The sequence below is a fragment of the Zalophus californianus genome, chromosome 2 (genome assembly GCF_009762305.2).
Source record: "Zalophus californianus isolate mZalCal1 chromosome 2, mZalCal1.pri.v2, whole genome shotgun sequence".
Classification (NCBI taxonomy): Eukaryota; Metazoa; Chordata; class Mammalia; order Carnivora; family Otariidae; genus Zalophus; species Zalophus californianus.
In genome coordinates, this window is record NC_045596.1 from 117,281,845 (window position 1) to 117,303,843 (window position 21,999).

Here is a 21,999-nt window from a genome sequence, read left to right on the forward strand (position 1 = left end):
TCTAACCTTTGGCGCTGGGCGTGCCTCCAGGTAGCCGTTGCCAGGGAAACCGTTGGGCGTCCTTAGAACCTGAGCACGCGCGCCAGCGACTCAGCGCTACCTCCTTCTAGCGTTAGCAATTGGTGGAGTTCGGGCCAATCGGAGTGGCGGGAGGGGCGGGGCAGGGGCGGGGCAAGGGCGGGTAGTGTCCCCGGGAAGGCGTTCCCGCGGCCTCCCTCCCCGACTTCCGGGTCGCGGTGCTTGCAGGGAGTGCTGCGCGAGTAGCGTCGTTTCCGTTGCCGGCTGTTTGCAGTTGGGGAAACCGAGGCAACTCCAGCTTCCCCCCTAGTTCTTCAGCTCCTGTGAGGTGGCTGCTGTTTCTTTTCCTCTTGCCCCGCGCTGCTTTGGTGCGGCTGCGCTGAGGGCGCGCGGGCTGGTTGAGCCCCTCGGTGTCCTAAGGAAAACCGTGGGGTGCCCAGGCCGGCGGGGCTTTGTGCGAGACGTACTTTCCCACTCGCGGGCAGCGCGGCCGGGCTCCGGAAGGGGGGTTCCGCGCAGCGACTCCCCGAAGTCTGGGGAGCTCAGGCGCCTCGAGGCTTGCGTTCCCTGCGCTTGGCAGTTCTTGCTTCTTTTGTCCTATCGAGCGCGGACTGGATGGATTCATTTTTTAAAGTCGCAGTTCTGCCGATCTCTGACGATGGGCGTTGCTTCTGCACCGACCTGCGGGGATTTCAAATTTGACAGTCCCTCAGGCCGTAGTCTAGAGATGATGTATCTATGGGAATGTTGAAGGCAGAAAGGAGATAAAGCATTTTTATTTTAAAATAACTTCTCACTTCTATTCCCCCCAATCCCCTTCAAGATTTTTCTAATGGCATAAAGATTCAGTTTTGTCGAGGGTGTAGCTTATTACTCGTAGTATTTCTGCCCTTCACCTCTTGAATGGAAAATCAGTTTTTAGCCAGGGTGTGATCTACTCTGTGTTCAACTTTTATACTTCAATTTGTAAGCCATATGTCGTGTTTTTATTTCCTGGAATCTCCTGACGGTGGGACAGATGTAACTGGAATTATACATAGGGGTTAAAAGAACTCTTCATTATACAAACCATTCAGATGTATGGCATATTTGACTTAATTGTTGCTAAGTTGGGTCTCTTTTGTTCTTAAACTGTTGAGCCCCATTCTCAAAGATGAGAACATAGGGAACTGAGAAGTTGAATCTAAGTAGGTAGCTTGATTTTTACAGTTAATTCCTAAAAAGTGGTAAATTGACCATTTGACCATCCATTATTTAACTGATCTAAATGGTATTTATTACATCTGTCATTGTTTTCTTACATGCCTAAATACTACTACAAAATAGACCCAATGGAATAACGTAGATATAATTTGGGATTTGACAAGTCGAAATAACTTTTTTTTCCATTTTTAAATCTAATTTAAGGTCATTAAATCTGTCATATATTTCCTTCTCCAGGAAAAAAAAAAAATGTTTATTTCTTTGTGGGAGTTCTTCTATGGGCACTTTTTTCGATTTTGGATGAAATGGCTCTTGCGACAGATGACTGGAAAATGTGAATTGCAGCGAATTTTTGATACCTATGTAGGTGCACAAAGGACACACAGGATAGGTAATGTTATTTGAAAAAGAATAAATCAATTTTAACTCTGAATGAATTTTTTTCTCAATATTGATAGTGACAGATGTACTCATTGTGTATCCTGATCCAGAAACTTAAATTTAGTTTTTTAATCTTTGAAATCTAGCTTTAAATGATTCCAGCTCTAAAACTATGCTTTTAGAGAAAAAGAATCATCATAATTTAGTTCCACGTCTGTACAAAGAATGATCTTCTGTGGCTCCTGAAATTCATCAGTTGTACCTTAGATTATAGTTGCAACCTATTTTTCAGAGAAAAATCTTTATACTTCTATGTTCTTTGAAATTTTCACTTAAATGATGGGGAAGAGTATCTGAATCTAGATCAATTTTTATAGTCAGCACTTTCATCAGTCTTTTAGTCTCTTATGTAATTCATGAAAGAACAGTAATAGGTATGTAGTGATCCGTGGGAAAGATTATTACATCAGAGTCTGCACTGTCCAGTGTTGTAGCCAGTAGCCACATGTGGCTATTGAGTACTTGAAATGTGATTAGTGTGACTTGAGATGTGCTGAAATATAAAAAATGTACCCTGGGTTTCCAAGACTTTATATGAAAAAAGAATATAGAAATATCTCATTAATAATTGTTTCTATTCATTATATGTTGATAATATTTTTGATGTATTGGGTTAAAATATATAAATTTTATGTGTTTCTTTTATTCTAATGTGGCTACTAGAAAATTTTAAAGTACACACATGGTTCACATTTTGGCTTGCATTATATTTCTTTTGAACAGTAGTGTTCTTTTACCTTCTAAATTTCATCAGCTTTCAGTGCTTAATTGAAAATATTGCTTTAAATTAGAACACAGAGGAATGAGAAATGTGGTTGAGGTAATTACTCTTTGACCGGAGTAAGGAAGACCAGGGATTGGCTACAGTTCATGTTCACTGTGTTAAATGGAAAATCATGACTTAACTAAATCCTCCTTTGTGTTGAACAAGTGTACTTCAACTAAGAAATCCACTCCTGTGAGATCTAGGGAGTCGGTGTTGGTATCCAAGGCAACATGGGAAGAATGAGAGATATAAGGAGGGAGTAAGCCTCAGGGCAGCTGGATGATTGAAGTTTAATTACTTCCCTAGTTTTTTTTCACAACTTTGTGACTGACTTCAATTACTGCCTGCTCTTTTGATTTGCCCTTTTGGCTGCTCTAAGAACAAAGTACCTCTTGATAAGAAATCTTAGAAGTAATGGTTTATGTTTTGTACTATGGGGAAAGAACATATTAAGGCATTAATTTGTGGCAAAACCATTTTTCTTGAATTTCTCAAATTGCTGAGAATAAAGAGACTTAGTAAATGTGCCAGAAAAAAATGTTTAAATAGTCTAGTAAAAATGTTCTAGTCATTCTTGAAACAGAAGACGAGAATGGAGAAACTGCTTTACTCTTTGGTTAGAAGATAGTTGGCCATATAATCTAAGTCATTACATTTTTGCCCCTTTGTTGTATGATTCAGTCACTGGCTCCTCAAATCTAAATGCTTACTCCATAAGGCCAACAAATGAAGAAAGTGTAGTAGATAGCACTTTCCTTGTATGTTCTTTAGATGAGTTTCTGGAACCTAAGCTATTGTGAGGCAGCCATGAACGAATATACAGTGGTTAGTAGACACTTGGGGGTTTGCACAGAAACATGACCCTGGGGGAAATTAGGATGGTCTCACCTCTCTGGCTCTGGTGTGTTGCATTGGGTTGAGGATCTTGGAATCATATCTAGTTCTCTATACTGTGGGGATAACATTTAAAAATGTTTGCTGTGTTATACACGTAGAAATTATATCTTCTAGAACTATTAACTTATTACTGGCTTGATATTTATATTATTTGTTTATGGACTAACTCACAAACAACATTTAAGTGGTAAAATTTTTTTTTCTTTTTTTCTTTATTTCAGAAAATTCCTTGACATACTCCAAGAATAAGGTAGGATTATATCAAGGTGGTAATTCTAGAAAACTTAACCTGGAGATACTTTTTCTTTAAAAGAATGCCCCAGTTTTAGAATTAATTATTTTTAAGGTTCTACGAGAAGAATCTTTGCTGTAGAGTATTAACATGAAATTTCCCACTTTAAAAGTATTATTTTATTTTTGAAACATTTTCTGTTTGTATGTTAGTGTGCTACTCGTGCACAAAGAAGGTATTTGAATAATTTGTCCTTAGCTGAGGTTTTGTTTTTTTATTTTGCTTCAAAACTTGATGGCCTTTGGGAAAGCAGTTCTTAAGGGAAAAACCTCATAAACTGTGTCCTTCAGATAGATTCTTATGTGAGAGAAAAGCAATTTTGGATAGTTACTTAAAAAACAAACCCTGAATCACATGCCTTTTGATCCAAAATAAGTCATACCTCATGCTATTTGTTAGCTTTTGCTGTGTAACAAACTTATAAAATCTCAGGGGCATATATAAGAAGACATTGTTTATTTCTTGCCTATGGTCTTTGAGCCAACTGGAGAGATTCTTCTTCAAGTTAGTCCCAAGTTCAGGTCTGTTCCAGTTGTGTCATTATGGAACCCAGTTGAAAAGGTAGTGGGTACTTGGAGAATGTTCTTACAGTAGATCATTGAATGTCCAACCACACAGACATATTTTTTAAATTTCCTCCTGTTATGTTCATTAACATCCCATTAGCTAAAGTAAGTTCCATAGCCAGCCCAAGTCAAGGAGTAGAGAAATATACTGTGCCCACTACAAAGCCATGGTAAGCATGTGAGTATATAATTTAATTATAGGGGAGTGAAAAATTGGAACCAGTGATTCAGTCTGTTACATCCTGTACTTCTCTATAGTAGTTCACAATTTTCTCTCTCCCTGTATATATATAGATTATTTGGTATGGCAGAGGTAGAGTATGGGTCATCTAGGTCATTGTTTAAAATCCCATAGTAGATTACAACCAGCATTAAACAAAACAAAAGAAATAGAATAGAAAATAATCAGATAACACTGGTTATAATAAGGTTAAATATTGTTTTATGAAACTTTAATTTTAGTTATCTGTGTGTGTGCATCTATTTATATTTTAGATATCCATAGGTAAGTTTGTACTTGGTCATGTACATGTACATGGTTCACATTTTGGCTTGCATTATATTTCTTTTGAACAGTAGTGTTCAAATTCTATTTTTACCACATTGTACATGGGTAAAAAATAGAATCAAAAACTGTTGACTTGCTATTGTCTAGTGATACTGATAGGAGTTACGAATTCATGCAAAGTGGGCATTGTTGAATGTTGCAAGCATATCAGTTATGTTCTGGGGAGTGACCTATAAAATAAGTGCCTTATTGATTTAGTTAACAGTCTTTTTTTATGAATGGTCAAGGTAAGAATAACTCATATACATGAGTATATATTGGGGGAACAAGAGTCTGGAGTCTTTTTGTTCAGAATCCTAGAGAGTGATTAATATTCTTGTTCTTTTTTTTTTTTAATAAGAATGTAGGGGTCTAAAAAGTTAATAAGTTGCTGGTTCTAAAAATTTATCCACTCATCTAGTTCCTTCCATTAATTGAAACTTAGGATGCAGTGTCACCAAGTAACATAATAAATTGTGGAAGAACCTCTAGAGAAGTTCTGAAACCAGCAGCTCAGTGTCACAGCTGTCTGTGTAACTGTTGTTACTACAACTGATTGTAACAACAGTTTTGGTCACAGATTTTACTAATGGGACTTCATGTGTGGTATAATTATGCCAAACTTAAGTGGGACCATACATAAGATGTTGCTTTTTAAGAACTCTAGTGCCTTGGTCGAAATCCTTGACCAAAGATTTGAATGGTGCTATATGTTCAGTATTCCACAGGGTCTTTGGGATACACAAAAGAAATAAAGAGCAGTGTTGAATGTAATTATGAATAGGCATTTAGAGAAGGTATAGGTAAACTTTATTGGGAACTTTAAGGTTGAGGTAATGAGTTAAAGAAAAATACAGTGTTTATTCTTTTTTATCTGATTTACTGACTACAAAAGCCCACTTGAAAAGTAAACATTAAAATTGTATTGTTAACAATTTTATTGGGATGCCTGGGTGGCTCGGTTAAGCATCTGCCTTCAGCTCAGGTCATGATCCCAGGGTCCTGGGATCAAGTCCCTCATCGGGCTCCCTGCTCAGTGGGGAGTCTGCTTCTCCCTCTCCCTCTGCTGCTCTCCCTACTTGTGAGCTCTCTCTCTCTGACAAATAAATAAAATCTTTTTTTTTTAAGATTTTATTTATTTATTTGAGAGAGAGAGAGTGAAAGAGAGAGAGAGCCCAAGACGGGGTAGGGTCAGAGGGAGAAGCACACTCCCTGCTGAGCAAGGAGCCCCATGTGGGACTCGATCCCGGGACTCCAGGTTCATGACCTGAGCTGAAGGCAGTCGTTTAACCAGCTGAGCCACCCAGGCGCCCCAATAAATAAAATCTTTAAAAACAAACAAAAAACCAACAATTTTATTATTAAAAGTGTAGATTGCTAATAATGTTACATAGGGCATGCTGAAAAAAAGGATAGTCAACAAATGGGTAGTTCCTTACTGAATTAAATCACAGAAGCTTTGTTTTCTTGAAGTTTTAGATCTAAGGTAAACTTGTCAATAAACAAATGGAGGAAGCCTCATCAATTTAAACATACCATTTCTGGTATGTATTGTATCTCACTTCTATACTTCCAGTTGCTTTGTAGAGTAAAATCAAATTCCGATTTTGTGATATTTATTAATCTGATCTACTTTTTTATTGGTATGAGAAAAGTCTGAATTCAAATCCTGATTTTATCACTTGCTAATAGTTTGACTTTTGTGCAGGTTACTTATTTTCTCATCATCAAAGGAGGTGTTAATAGCCACATGATTGTTTTAGGATTATAGATATTAATATGAAAGTCTAAAAGAATGCCTAGTACATGATAGGTTATGCAACAAATACTAGTTGTTAGTAATATTAATGATGATGGGATTAAACCAATATATTCTACAAGATTTTTAGAAGTTTAAAATATTCATGAACACTTCTTAGGTATTTAAATACTTAACATTACTGATAATTGCTGTGAATAATAGTGATTTTAATCTATTAAGGCCAGTTCCTTAAAGCAGTGATAGTATGATCCTACTGGGTTGTGAACTATTTCATAGTGGAAAGTCTTTGATTGTTAAAAATTGAGTCTCATTTACTTGTATTTCAGGCTAAGGACTACTTATTAATCTATTTTAAGGGTTACTAAACTTTAGGATTTATAAATGAAAATGAAAACCGTTTTAGAATTTGAGCAGTCGAATTCAGTATTGTGCTAACAAGTCTGGCTGCTGTGCAGTGTATGGTAACGTTGCAAAGCTCCACAGTCCTAACCCATATACAGGTGTTTGAAACTGAGGGAAAGAACACTTTGTCAATCTAATAGTGTTTTTGACTGGCTGTGCTTTTCTTTTTTTTTTTTTTATTTTTCTTTTTTTTTTAAAGATTTTATTTATTTATTTGAGAGAGAGAGAATGAGAGATAGAGAGCACAAGAGGGAAGAGGGTCAGAGGGAGAAGCAGACTCCCTGCTGAGCAGGGAGCCCGATGCGGGACTCGATCCCGGGACTCCAGGATCATGACCTGAGCCGAAGGCAGTCGCTTAACCAACTGAGCCACCCAGGCGCCCCTCTTTTTTTTTTTTTTTTAAAGATTTATTTATTTATTTGAGAGAGAGAGAATGAAAGAGAGAGAGAGTACATGAGAGGGGGGAGGGTCAGAGGGAGAAGCAGGCTCCCTTGCTGAGCAGAGAGCCCGATGTGGGACTCGATCCTGGGACTCCGGGATCATGACCTGAGCCAAAGGCAGTCGCTTAACCAACTGAGCCACCCAGGCGCCCTGGCTGTGCTTTTCAATTGCAGCTGCTGTGTTAGCTTTTAAATAATAACATTCTAGCTGTTGAATAATAAATTAGTTTTATGGCATCAGTTTAGTTGTCTGTGGGTTGATGGTATGGTATAGTGATGTACATTTGCATTTTTTTTGTCTTTAATTTTGCAAAAGCTAGACTTTGTAAGTACCTAGCTTTTAAGTATATAACCACATAGGCGTTGTGGTTCACAAATGAAACATTCATACTCTGTATGTGTAATATCCCCAAATTTACTTGCTTAGTGAAACTCACTGTTGACATTTACTGCCTAGGAATATGTGTTAATCATTTAATTTGTAACCTATTCTCAAGGTAGATGTGATAAAAAAAAAGACTGTTTTACTTTTATGTTCATCAAGTTTTGTTTTATAATAAAATAAAATACATAAGCACATATAATTTTTTTATAAAGTATATGATAAGTGATTCGTATTTGTGGTTCTCTTATTCTTTATTATCACCTGTGTTTTCTTTAGTAAAAAGTTAAATGACATTGGGAAAATAGTCTTTGGGTACATACATGGTTTGAGATTAAAAAAGAAAGTAGAATTGCTGACTTTAGAAACTCTCTAAGTACTATATATTCCAGTATTGAATATACCTTCAAAATGAACTTAGAAAATGCTGTAATGGTTTATATTTATCCTCCATCCAGGCTGCTATTTTATTTTTGATGAGGAAACAAAGACCTAACAAAAAGTTAGAGAATAAGCCAGAGATTGACAGATGGATAAAAAGTAAGACCCAATTAACTGAATGTTGTTTCAAGAAGTATACTCTAAACATAAAGACACAAACAAATAGAAAGCAAAAGGATACACCATGCAAACAATTAAGAATAAAAAAGCTGTTGTGTCTTTGTTTCAGAAAACATAAACTTGGAATATTATCAGTGACTGAATTTTTTTTATAATGATAAAAGGGTTTATTTATCAAGAAAATACAACAATATTAAAAGTATATGCACTTACTAACAAAGCTGCCAAATACTTGAAGCAAAAATTGACTCAACTAAAGAGAGAAATATTTGAATCCCCCGTTGTAGTTGAAAATTTTAATATACTTCTCTCAATAATTGACAGTACAAAAAGACCAAAAAAATCAGAAGGGATGTATACCATTTGAACAATACTTTTACAAACAATACTTTGAACAATACTTTGTCTTGACCCAAATGACATTTATAGAATGCTACCCCCAACAAAAGCAATATGCACATTCTCAAGTACATGTGGAACATTCATATAGGTATGTCAATATATGAAACTTTAAGTCTCAATAAATTTCAAAGGTTTGAACTTACACAGAGTATGTTCTCTGTCCTGCACAGTACTAACTTAGAAATAAGAAAAGTGTGACATCTAGAAAATCCCCAAATATCTGGAAATTAAAAATTTAACTCATGAATCAGAAAAGAACTCACAAGGGAAATTTTTTAAAAAATTTACTTGAGTGATGTTTAAGGCCTCAAATCAATGATCTCTGCTTACACTTTAAACCAGAAAAGAGCAAATTAAACCCTAAGTAAGTAAAAGAAAGGATATAATAAAAAGAAGATAAATTAGCAAAATGGTAAACAGACGAAAATAGGAAATAACAAACTCAAATTTGATTCTTTGAAACAATTTGATTCTTAGTGATATTAATAACCCCCTAGCAACACTGATCAAGAAAGAGAAAACCCAGATTACCAATATCAGGAATGATAGAGGAGGTGTCAGACCAAAATCATTAAAAGTATTAGGGTATACTATGAATAATTTTATGCCAATAAGTTCTGTAGCCTAGATGAAAGGGACAAAGTCCTTGAAAAATACAATTTATCAAAACAAAATGAAATTTAAAAATATAAATAGCCATATACCTAATAAATGGGATTTGTAATTAAAAAATTTTGCACCAAAAACCCTTCTTTACTAGTGAACTCTTAATCAAACATTAAGAAGAAATAATACCACTATTACATAAACTCCTAGAACATCAAGTAGAAAAAACACATTTTGTGAAGCCAGTATAACCAGACAAGGACAGTATAATAAATGAAAATTGTAAATCATCCTTCAAGAACACAGATGCAAAAATTCTTCATTAGCAAATTGATCCCAGTAATCTATAAAAAGAATAATACATCACGATTGAGTTTTCAAAGTCAATGAATGTAACTCACCACATTAACAAAGTAAATGAGAAGAATAAGATCATTGCAATAGATACTGAAAAACTATTTTGACAGAACTCAATACCCATTCATGACTAAAAACTCAGCTAGGAATAGAAGGAATTTCTTCATCCTAATAAAGGCCATCTGTGGAAAACATGAAGCTAACATGATATATAATATTGAAATATTGAATGCTCCCACATTGAATTGGGAACAAAGCAAAGATGGTTGCTCTCTGATTTTTTTTTTTTTTCCAGCATTGTGCTGGAGGTCCTAGGTAGTCCAATAAGAAAAAGAAATCTAAAATACAATGATTGAAAAGAAAGAAAAAAAACTATTCGTTAACAGATGATGCAGTTTGTGAGTGCAGAGAACCCTAAGAAGTCTACAAAAACTACTAGCATTATTAATATATGAATTTAGCAGTGTCTCAGGACACAGTATGCTTTGTAAGTTAGCAACAAGCTTTTAGAAAACAAGATAAAAGAACAGTACCACTTATAGTAGCATTCAGAAACATAAAATATTCAATGATTAATGAAAGCCACACAGGACTTCTACACTAAAACTCCTTTTCCTAAGATAAGTTAAAAATGGAAAGATACAGGTGGTAGTCATCAATAGGAAGACTTAGTATTGGTAAGATGTTAATTCTTAACATGTTAACTTAAGATGTTAAGAAAGTAGAAAGCATCATAAAAAGGTTACTATGGGGAATCCAAGAGAGGAGAGGTTAATTCCACTTGAATAGAATCGGGGAAAGCTTCTTGGACCTGGTATGTGAGCTAGCTTAAAAATGGATTCAATGCAATTCCAGTCAAAATCCCAGCAAGCTATTTTTGAAGAAAGTGACAAGATCATTCTAAAGTTTATACAGAAATGTAATGTACCTAGTATAGCCCAAGTAATCTATTAAAAGAACAAAGTTGGGGCGCCTGGGTGACTCAGTAGGTGAAGCATCTGCCTTCGGCTCAGGTCATGATCCCAGAATTCTGGGTTCGAGTCCCACATCAGGCTCCCTGCTCAGCAGGGAGTCGGCGTCTCCCTCTCCCTCTGCCTGCTGCTCTGCCCCCCCACCCCCACCCCGCTCATGCTCTCTCTTGCATGCTCTCTCTCTCTCTCAAATAAATAAAATCTTAAAAATAAAAAAATAAAAAGTGATAAGAGTAGTGTCTATAGGAAAAGTATTTGCTGAGAGACTAGACATTATTTCTTTTCTTTTCTTTTTTTTAAAGATTTTATTTATTTGACAGAGACACAGCGAGAGAGGGAACACCAGCAGAGAGAGAAGCAGGCTTCCTGCTGAGCAGGGAGCCTGATGCAGGGCTCGATTCCAGGACCCTGGGATCATGACCTAAGCCAAAGGCAGACGCTTAATGACTGAGCCACCCAGGCGCCCCTAGACATTATTTCTAATGTGAACTCTGTCTCTAAGTTTATTTGGCCTTGAGCTAGTTCATTCAATCAGTTATTCATTCATTCATAATATAAGAGTATGTAAGAGAGACAAAGCCTGGTGTCAAATCTGTAAAAGTAAGCAAATACAGTATCCTAAGTGCTTTCTCACTGAGTATGATCATAAAAGGGAGTAGCCAACTCAGTGGCTGAGGAAGGCTTCACAAAAGGAGGTGATATTTGACTAGATTTTTCATGTTTCAGGAAGCAAAAGGTTTGTATCTGTGGTAAAGGTAACCCTTTCATTAGCGCTAGGTTTTAAGGTTCAAGACCTTTCCTGTAGCCATATTACCTCAGGATTTGACCAATTAGACCTTGACCATATGTGTATCCTTACCAACTGTTAGTCTTTGATCATTTTCCTTCTTACTTTTTCATTTACTTTGAGGAGCCTTCTTTTTGTTTCCTTCCTTTTCTTCCTTCTTTTAAATAATCGTATGCATTGCTGTATGCGTCTTTTACTGAAACAGTTGCCTTTCTTAAGGTTTTTATCCGTTAAATATCTCCATTTAACAGTTACTTGTCAATTATCTTTTACATGCAGGATATGAAAAGATGAACTAGATACAATCACTGTGCTCAAAGAATTTTCCACTTAATATATAAAAGTAACTAATTTAGAAAGTAGAAAGCATCATAAAAAGGTTATAGATAAATTACTATGGGGAATCCAAGAGAGGAGAGGTTAATTCCACTTGAATAGAATCAGGGAAAGCTTCTTGGACCTGGTATGTGAGCTAGCTTAAAAATGGGCAGCATTGATATGTTTAGTGATTGGGAAGGAACATTCCAGAAGAAAGGCCCAGGAGATGCAGCAGCATAACTTCAGGTATGATGAGAATATTTTGCCTGGGGCTATAAGAGATACCAGCAAGGATTTTGTTAGTAGTCTACAGAGGGATCAGAGTTAAAGAAACTTTTTAAGGGTAAAAAAAGTCCTGAACTTGCTTGTTTGTTGAAAGAATGATCCAGTGGACATTTGTAGGGCATATAATGTAAGAAATCTGTTTTATGTGAATAGAAAAAAGACTGGGCGCCTGGGTGGCTCAGTTGGTTAAGCGACTGCCTTCGGCTCAGGTCATGATCCTGGAGTCCCTGGATCGAGTCCCGCATCGGGCTCCCTGCTCAGCAGGGAGTCTGCTTCTCCCTCTGACCCTCCCCCCATCTCATGTGCTTTCTCTCTCATTCTCTCTGTCTCTCAAATAAATAAATAAAATCTTTAAAAAAAAAAAAAAGACTAAGGATATCTGTTACCAGTGACTGTCTCTGGTGGTGGCAAATAATTACAAGAATATTTGAGTTCTCTTCTTTTTGCTCTTCTGAATTTAAAAGGTTTTTTGACTTCTGCACTAAAATTTTTGTACACATATATGTAATTTAAAAATTTTATAAAAAGTATCTGCTTCACACGTCCACTATGGTGGGAGCTCATATGTTAAGAACTTATCAGTTGAGACCCTGTTGATACTCAGTTGAGGAAGCCTTCTTCACATTATGCTGCTTCTTTTATGTATTTATGTAAGCATGCATGTATGTAGATATGTATGTATGATTTTAGCCCTGGTGAAACAAATTTGGTTTCATTTTGCATTTTAATATATGCACTGTGTGTTGACTCAATACCCAAAACTTAGTGTTCTGTTTTCAGCTCTAAGAGATTTTCCTCATTCTGTTTTCTTTCACATACATAGGTTTTACAGAAAGCGACTCTTGTTGTCCAGAGTGAAGTGGACAAATGTGTGGAAGATATAATGAAGGAAAAGAATATTAACCCTGAGAAGGATGCCAGGTATGTTGTTTTTATGGTCTACTTTTATTGTGAGGTGTGGAGATCACACACAGTTAATTGTAAAACATTGGATCTGAAGGGGTTTTAGAGTTCATCCAGTTCAACCCTCTCACTTCTCTAAGATGAGGAATTGAGGAAATGCTTTCTCGATAGACAGAAAAAACGCAAGCTATGGAAGGCATTACTTTATTGTGATAGAAGGTATGATTTTTAGAAATAATAACTTTCTCATTTTCAGTTTTAAAATCTGTATGAAGGCGTGCTTACTGCAGATATCTGGTTATAAACAGCTCTATTTGGATGTAGAAAGTGTGAGGAAAAGGCCATATGATTCTGATAACCTCCAACATGAAAAGCTGCTTCTCAAGGTAAGTTTTTGTTTTCTGTATTTGAGGTAGTAAAGTCTGTGTGCAAATTCTAGAGGCTTATACAGTCATTCAATTTCTTTGCCCCTTATTGTTGGTGAAAGATGTACCTATTTTTGTAATTTTCTGATAAGCCTCATTAAAATATATTCACATAAGTTTTATTTTAATGCTTTTAATTCTGAAATAAATTATAAACTTATTAATAGAGGGATCTTTTCAACTGGTGAGTCCACAAGCTTCAGACGTTCCCCCTACTTTTTATATAAATCGCTCGTGTAAGTTAGGCATTTTTTTCAGCTTACTTTCAAATTGTAAACATGACTGTCCCTTTTCATATTATTATGTCATGTATTTTGGGATTTGCAGAATGTGAATTGCCAAATAATGCCACCATACATTGAAAATTAAGAAAGTAATGAAATTTACTTTGAATTTTCCTAATTCTTATTGCTAAAGTATAAATACATAAGGCCAGTGAGAGGCCAAAAGTAGAGATTATTAAACCTGGAGTAAGCTTTCCAGATCATCTAGTCTGCCACCTTCATTTTAGTTTTAGGGATGAGGATTCTAAGGCCCAGAGGAGATGAAGTAATTTGCTTTTAGGCCAATTTCATTTTTAAATGGTTAAAGTCAAAGAACATAGCACATTGTACTTGGAGTTAGGAGTTTATGTTATATCTAAAAATGCTGTGGAAAGAGACATTGATAATATCTAAGTAGCAGATAATATTTATGTAACAGGTAATATCTAAGTAAACAGACAAGTTTTAAAAAAAAACACCTTTTTTTCTGAGAAGGTATAAATATACACTTCACCTACTTTTAAAATTAAAAATACAACTTGATTTTGTAAAATGAGGATAATGAAAAAACGTACCTCAAAGGCCTGTTGGTGTAGACTGAACCTTTATATTTAAGAAGTTTTAGAATGGTGCCTAGCACTCACTGGGGGTTGGCCACCATTTGTATCTTCATTATTATCATTATTCCCATAACTTCTGACCCTTTCTACACATTACCTTCCCTTTAGAAGGGGTAAAATACACATCCTAGCATTTTAATCAAGGGAATTTTTATCTTGTTGATTCATTATGAGACTCAGTTTTAAAGGTAAGGAGCCAGTTGCCGGCGGTGAATCACTTAGCCACTGCATATACTCTGCAGTCTCCGTGGGTAAAGAGCTATGTAGGTATGTGTTTCTTTAAGTGTAGTTTAAGGACCACCTTCACTACAGTTAACCAATATCTTAATACTTAGAATTTAAGGTTCCACTTTGGCCCCATGAAATCAGAATCTCCAGGGGTAGAACCCAGAAATTTGATTATTTATGCATATTAACATTTGACTATTACTGGTTTTATTGTGTCTCTCCCCACATCACTGAGACTTTATCACTGGCATAATCAAACCCCTTGCTGAACCCATGGAGAGACACTGATGTGTTAGTAAAAGGAGAAGGGACCAGATAAAAACCCAATCTAATGATTGGATTAGCTTCAGGGCCAGAGTCCTGACCCTGTCTTAAAGTAAGGTCACAAGTCTTCACATTTTATTTTAGGTGACAGGATACTCCTTTCATTAGGAGTCCTTTACTCAACAATGCCTGAAATGGTAGTGAAATGGAAAAAAACATGCAAGTATTTCTGTTCTGCAAATATTTACAAACTTTTTAAACAACTTTTGTAAGTCTGCTTTGTTTGATGACTTGTGGTGTTGAATTTAGAAAATGATTAAATTTTTTAAACTTTGTTTTGCGTTGGTTAGTTTGTTGCTAATATTTGATTGCTGTTCTTAAGTGCTCAGTCTTAAGGAACATATTTACTTAAAACCAAGCCATATTATTTTTTCTTTTAAAATTATGAAAATTTGTAAAATAATGATCATACGGATTGAAATCCTGTCAGTCTTACTTCTTCGTGATTCCCTCCGTTTCCCTTCTTCTGTTTAGGGACCAATCACCCACCATTAGAGTGGAGCCTATTTAAGTATGTAGTGTTTGAGCGAAGGACCAAGTACCTAACACTGTTCTGTTTTGTTTTGTTTTTTCTCTTAAGGAGGCAGTTTACCAGTCCTGGTATATATATATATGTGTGTGTGTGTGTGTATGTATGTGTATATATATATATATTACTTTAGTAAATAAAGATATCTCATTGTTTTCGATTTCTGTGTACTTGTCACTTTTTTCAAATCTACTATTCTTAATATTAGTCTTTTAAATTGGAATAAGTAAAGTTTTTTAGGGTAATTGATAAGTTCTCTAAATACAGTCTTTGTTGAACCCCTATGATTTATCTACTAAAGCTGTTTAATTGAAAGCATTCAACTTACTTGTATGTCAGCTATGAGAAGAAAAATGTCTTAGTAAATTAAGAACATCGCTATTATTTGTAATATGGAAGTATGTTTGTACAGCTTTGGAATCTTCTAATGCCCACGAAAAAGTTGAAGGCTAGAATCTCCAAGCAGTGGGCTGACATTGGTTTCCAGGGTGATGATCCCAAAACTGACTTCAGAGGCATGGGCATACTTGGATTAATCAATCTTGTGTAAGTGAAATAAACTTTTTCTTCTTCTCTAAGTGAAATGATGGGTAACCTCCAATATTGTTAAATTCTAATAAGAATTGACCTAGTCGTCTCACACTGTCTCTGAATTTTAATAGCTACAGTGCTTAAAGTATTTACTAATGTGCTGGCAACAATATGAAGACATGGGAAACATATTTTGTATGTGTGTGTGATTTCTTTACTTACTGATACCTTTCTTCCTTTCTCTTTCTGATACCTCGTAAGGAATCACGTATACTCTTTTTATTTGTTTTATCTTCTTGCCTCTTCTCTCTTGGCTCTCTTAATTCCATTTTGGGAAATATAACTTGATACTAATAACGTCTCTTCACACTTACTCTTCAACATCTGTGATAAGTGATCTAAAGCCCTTACTTTTCAGAGCCTATATGAACTCTCTTTTTTTTTCTCCTTTAATACTTATGCTTGGGCACATACATGAAATCCCAAAATATGTAATTAAAATCAGAATTGATGGCCAAAACTATTCTAGAAAGTAAACTAGATTAGTATGGATGTGGATATGCAAATTAAAAGATTTCAGTGTTAGTGTCTGTCCTTGAACTGTGATTTATAGACCATAAAATGCCTAGAATGGGAAACCTAACCATTAGCAAAGTTTGGATAATTGTTACTGTGAAAAAATTAGTCCTAAAACTGTGCTAAATTATTAATATTGAGAATAACTAGGTCTGTATGGATAAAGCTATTTTGGGGGAAAATAGAAGATACAGTAGAGTTTCAGTATCTCTAATTTTTTCCAGTCATAAAAGTACTTAATTTTCTGTAATACCTAAATTTTATAAGTATAAATATTATAAAGATTCCCTGTAAGTCTACCTGCCAAAGATACAACACAATACAAAAATAATTACAGGGGCACCTGGGTGGCTGAGTCGGTTAAGGGTCTGACTTCGGCTCAGGTCATGATCCCAGGGTCCTGGGGTCAAGCCCAGCATTGGTCTCCTTGCTCAGCAGGGAGCCTGCTTCTCCCTCTCCTCCTCCCCTCACTCGTGCACTCGCTCACTCTCTCAAATAAATATAGTCTTAAAAAATTTAAAAATAAAATTACAAAAGATGAGATTGCCTGTTTTCTACTTTGATAAACAAACTTCCAGTTGGAATTGAAGTAGAATAAATGCGGTTTGTTTCCACTTGGAAAAACTATAAAATATTTTGAAATTCATTGTTTTTCAGAACACATAGTATCTTTGTTCTTAGCCTTTAAAGACCATCTTTCTTCTTGGTACTTGCAAACTACACAGATATTTGAACCTCATGGATACCCCTTCATTCATGAATGATCCTTCAGTCATGGACTTCTGAATTAACAACCCTTGTTTTAATGGGTTGAAAATTAGCCAGTAAAGAAAAATCAAAGTCTATGGTATTAATCTGTAGAAGGAAAATGGGAAAACTTGGTTAGAAATTTCTATGCTTTATGAAAATTTCAATGATTGTGACTTCTAAAATTTAAATGAGCCATGGGAATCCACTTTTTATTCTACTTCTTATCCTTATACAAACACCCAGTCATTCATCATATATGTATATGTGCCTCAGTACCAGTGCATCATGAGCTGACCCAGGAGGTTGAACAGAAGATTTAGTCCCTCTCTTGAAGAACTCAAAGAAGTTGCATTAGTATAAGCCAACGGGATGTGTGAGCCTACAAATAGGTAGTTTTATGTATTTCTCCATTGTACCTGCAAATACTTCGTTTTATGGCCAGGATTTCAGTTATACCACTGACCAAGGAGGGCTTTTTTAGTGCAAAAGAAAGGTTATTGCCTTTCTTCTGTTTGCACAGAAAATGGCATTAAACAATATGGGCTTCAGTTACGATAGAAGGAGTTAGCTGAGGCGAAAGGATGAATGTCTCAACAGGTACACACAGACTATTTTATAGAAAATTTAACAACAAAAAGAACTCTAGATTTCTTTTTTAAAGCTAGGTAGAAAGTCTCTTGTTAAATAATTTATTTTTAAAATAAAGCATTGCCAAGGACCCATGTCCTGTACTAACTAGATAGGCCTGAACCCTCAGAATTAAATTTTGATTCACCAGCATTTCTGAGTCACTGAAGTGATTTGAGGTGGAGATTGGGATGATTGTGGCAGTACTGAGACTATCATCTTGGTCAGTACCTTTTTAAATTTCTTCTGGATATCTTCAATTTGAATAATGTATGTTAATTTTACTATTTTTCTTCAACTTTTTAAAGGTATTTCAGTGAAAATTATACCAGTGAAGCTCACCAGATTCTTTCCCGTTCAAATCATCCAAAATTAGGGTAAGCCAGATACATCAAAGAAACTGTAAATTCTTGAATTTTAAAATGTTGATTAGATTATCTGAATTTGAAAGTATTTTGAGGTGTTTTTTAAAATGAGATTATTTTTATTAATAAGAACTTTGTAGAAGATACTGCATGATACATTATTTTTAAGGCGAAATGTTATCATACACCAATTTTGTATTACTTCAATATTTTTTTGTCACAAGATATAGTTTGTCTATAAAATGGAGGTAAGGGACTTTATGAAAGTTTGTTGAGGAATAGATTTGAAAATAGGAATAGGAAATAGCTTTGACATGGAAATAGCTTTGACATTGAAATAGAAAAATGAGAAATAGCTCTGAAAATTGTAAAGTGAAATGCAACTGTGGTCCTACTAAGGGCGTTATCGTTATTTTATTTTTATATTCCAACAATACCTACCTTTGAAAAAACATTATAACAACATTACATCATAAGAATAAATACCCTGATAATGGAGGAGAAAATGTCAGATTACCCGGTGTATTTTAGAAACCAATGAGAGTGTACTCTTTTTATTTTTTTTTTAAGGATTTTGGTTTTTCGTATTTGTATGGCCAAAGCTTCATTATCACTTCTTAGATTATATCCAGAAAATCAACAGCCTCTAAAAGAACAAAAATCTTTTATCTGTTCATAAAACCAATACTGTATTAGAAATGCATCAGAGTAATTTTTCACTAACTTCTTGCATAATTTTACATTTATTTTATGAGCTATTTGGCTAGCTGATATAACTGGTAATGTTTCTGACATAGGTATTCTTATGCAATAGTTGGAATCAACCTTACCGAGATGGCTTACAGCTTGCTGAAAAGTGAAGCTTTGAAGTTTCATCTCTACAACTTTGTTCCTGGTGTACCAACAATGGAACACTTTCATCAGTTTTATTGTGAGTATTAAAATGAGTTAAAGCTAGACATTTCTAGATATAATATTTCTACTAAATGTCTAACTTATGCTTGTCATTTTATTTATTATTTATTTAGGATCTTTGAAAAATGGAAATAATGGGGGTGCCTGGATGGCTCAGGCGGTTAAGCATCTGACTCTTGGTTTTGGCTCAGGTGATGATCTCAGGGTCATGAGATGAAGCCCCGCATCAGGTTCCACGCTAGGTCTCTCCCTCTGCCCCTCCCTGCTCATGCACTCTCTCTCTCAAATAAATAAATCAATCTTTAAAAAGAAAGAAAAAAGAAAAACAGAGAAATAATGGAAGATGAGTCCCCAAGAGTATTTTATCATCAGTTTCTGTATTTGCTAAATAAAAAAATTTAGCAAGACCGTTTTTTCACATATATGTAAATTCAGGATTTATGCAGTTTTCCTGTAGACATCCATTTTCCAGTCAACTGTAAAATGCATTTTCCCTCTTGAATACTGATTAGCGAATGCTGTTGAGTCAAGGACAGACCATTTGCACATTATTTTGTTAATCTTATAAAGAAATTTAATTTAAAGGAACATTCCCCGCCCCCCACCCCCCATTTCAAGGCCAGGTTTTCTTGTGTTAGATTGGGGGTACTTCATAACTAACTGTTCCTAATGCAGTCATTATTACCATTGTTCCATTAAGTTTTCTTGTGATGATATTTGCACCCTGAAGGTTTAATTAAATGAATTTATCTTGTGAAGCTATTGCTCAGAAGCAAAGACTTTAAACCCAGCTTAGTTTCACATTCTACTTTTCTTGATCTTTTTGTGTCTTTAGAATGCCATTTGCATGTTGGCAGGATATAGGAAACTAATTAGGTAATAAACGGCCAAATCATAACTTCGTCATCTCCATTGCTGAAGGCATCATCCAAGTCTCTCCTTCCCGCAGCCTCCCCTGCCTTCACTTAATCCCTTGTTCCAGGTTTGTTGATTGCTAAATTTCTCTTGCGTTTCCCATCCCCACTGTAACTGTGTGCAGCATGAGGCCTTTGTTACTAGGTTACTGCAATAGCTTTTTCTTTTTTTTTAATTTAATTTTTTTATGTTATGTTAGTCACCATACATTACATCATTAGTTTTTGATGTAGTGTTCCATGATTCATTGTTTGCGTATAACACCCAGTGCTCCATGCAATCCGTGCCCTCCTTAATATGCAGTAGCTTTTTCAGTAGTCTTTCTGTGATGACCTTTTTCCAGTTCTTCTCCACATTGCAGAGAGAATGATTTAAAATGAAAATCGAACCATTCTGCTCCATTGCCTACAGTTCTTCAAAAGGTTCCATTACAAGGCCTTTCATGATCCGTACCTTGGAAACCTCTCCAGATTCATTCTCCTACCAAACACCAGCTCCCCACAGTCTGAAATGTGGGCACGCTGGCCTTTTTGTCAGGCAAATCTATTATGCTCTCTTTTGACTCTGGGCCTTTCATTCCACCTGGAATACCCATTCACTTCTTCCTTTCGTCCAGGTGGTGCCTGCTCATCTTTCAAATCTCAGTTTAGACGTGACCTTCTCTGGGAAGTCTTACCAGAGACTTTGTTCCTTAAGTTATCCATTTCTTTTTGCATTATTCTTCTTTCCTTCTCTTTTGGAGCATCCCTGTCAAACTAGAGACCTGCTTCTTCCTCCCATTCATGCATTTATGCACTGGGTGTCAGTTGCTGTTCTAGGCACTGGGGATAGAGCAGAAATGAGGCAAAAGTCTTGGCATTTATAGAGCTTCCATTTTCAAGACCGAAACAAAACATTCCCTTCATGCAGCGTCCACCTCCAGATACCAATCCAGTTATCTGCTCCCCTTCATCATAAAACTTTTCAAATAAGTGTTTTCACTCCCTCACTTCTAATTTTTTTCTAACTCCAGTTTAGTTTCTCTCCCCACTATACTGACTTTCACAAATACATGAAAATCCTTTGTTGCCAAATCCACTTGCCACCTTTTTCTCCCCATGTTATTTGATACTTTTAGCAGCACTAAGCATAGATCACCATGCTTTTCTTATCTTAAAACATCATCTGGGCTTTTCTGATGGCACACTCTTCTGGCTTTTCTCTGGCCCCCTCGCTATTCTATAGACTTTTTTGCTAACTTTTCATCCACTCCCTTACTAAATGTAGGAGCACCTCAAAGCCCAGCCCTGGACCCCCTTCTCTCTTGAGTCTTCATTCTGTCCCTAAGTGATCCCTAAGTCCCCCGTTTTTTTTGTTTTTTGTTTTTTTAAAGATTTTATTTATTTGACAGAGTGAGAGCATAAGCAGGGGTAATAGTAGAGGGAGAGGGAGAAGCAGGCTCCCCGCCAAGCAGGGAGCCCGATGTGGGGCTCGATCCCAGGACCCTGGGATCATGACCTGAGCTGAAGGCAGATGCTTAACCATTTGAGCCATTTGATAAACCATGCATGTACTAGTGATACCAAAGTGTACATCTTTAGCCCAACCTCTTTAACCCCCACCATTTGTATGTCTAGATTTTTTTTTTAATGGATAAGGATAAAGGATCATATGGGGAGGATGATTACACAAAGGAGCAGTCGATGCATCATGTTTTCAGATGGAGAGACAGGTTTTTCAGGTCCCTAGGACCATCGCTGATGATTCTGCCTGGCGGGACTGAAGATTCCTAGCAGGCATGAGATGCTTTCCTTTACCCTTGCAGAGCTGTCATTGTTGCTTTGTTTAAGCACCCTCCTGGTCCTTCCTGACCCTACTGCAGATGTCTCCACGCCATGGCTGCTCCCCGATATAAATAATGAAACTGGGTCAGTGTAGTCCCAGTGTACCTATCCTTTACTATAGACTCAGACTGTATATTCATCCTGTGAGCTGGGAAAAGACGCTTCCCTTGGGTCAACCTCAGCCAGTCTCTTTTTTTAGGGG

At 36.0% G+C, this 21,999-nt stretch overlaps 1 protein-coding gene across 4 annotated transcripts in view; it reads left to right on the forward strand.

The window, feature by feature from the left end:
* The first annotated feature begins 234 nt into the window (after positions 1-234).
* Positions 235-21,999, forward strand: part of ELMOD2 (ELMO domain containing 2) — a 31,068-nt gene continuing 9,303 nt past the window's right edge. For 2 of the 4 annotated variants that reach the window (XM_027600424.1, XM_027600428.1), the window contains exons 1-8: positions 235-346; positions 1,459-1,612; positions 3,547-3,575; positions 12,827-12,924; positions 13,163-13,292; positions 15,708-15,841; positions 18,088-18,156; positions 18,942-19,075. In XM_027600424.1, coding sequence (XP_027456225.1) covers positions 1,471-1,612; positions 3,547-3,575; positions 12,827-12,924; positions 13,163-13,292; positions 15,708-15,841; positions 18,088-18,156; positions 18,942-19,075 — 736 coding nt within the window. In that variant the 5' untranslated portion in view covers positions 235-346; positions 1,459-1,470. Of the gene's footprint in view, positions 347-438; positions 985-1,458; positions 1,613-3,546; positions 3,576-12,826; positions 12,925-13,162; positions 13,293-15,707; positions 15,842-18,087; positions 18,157-18,941; positions 19,076-21,999 lie in introns of those variants that run through there. The other 2 variants (XM_027600426.1, XM_027600427.1) reach the window with 2 other exon arrangements.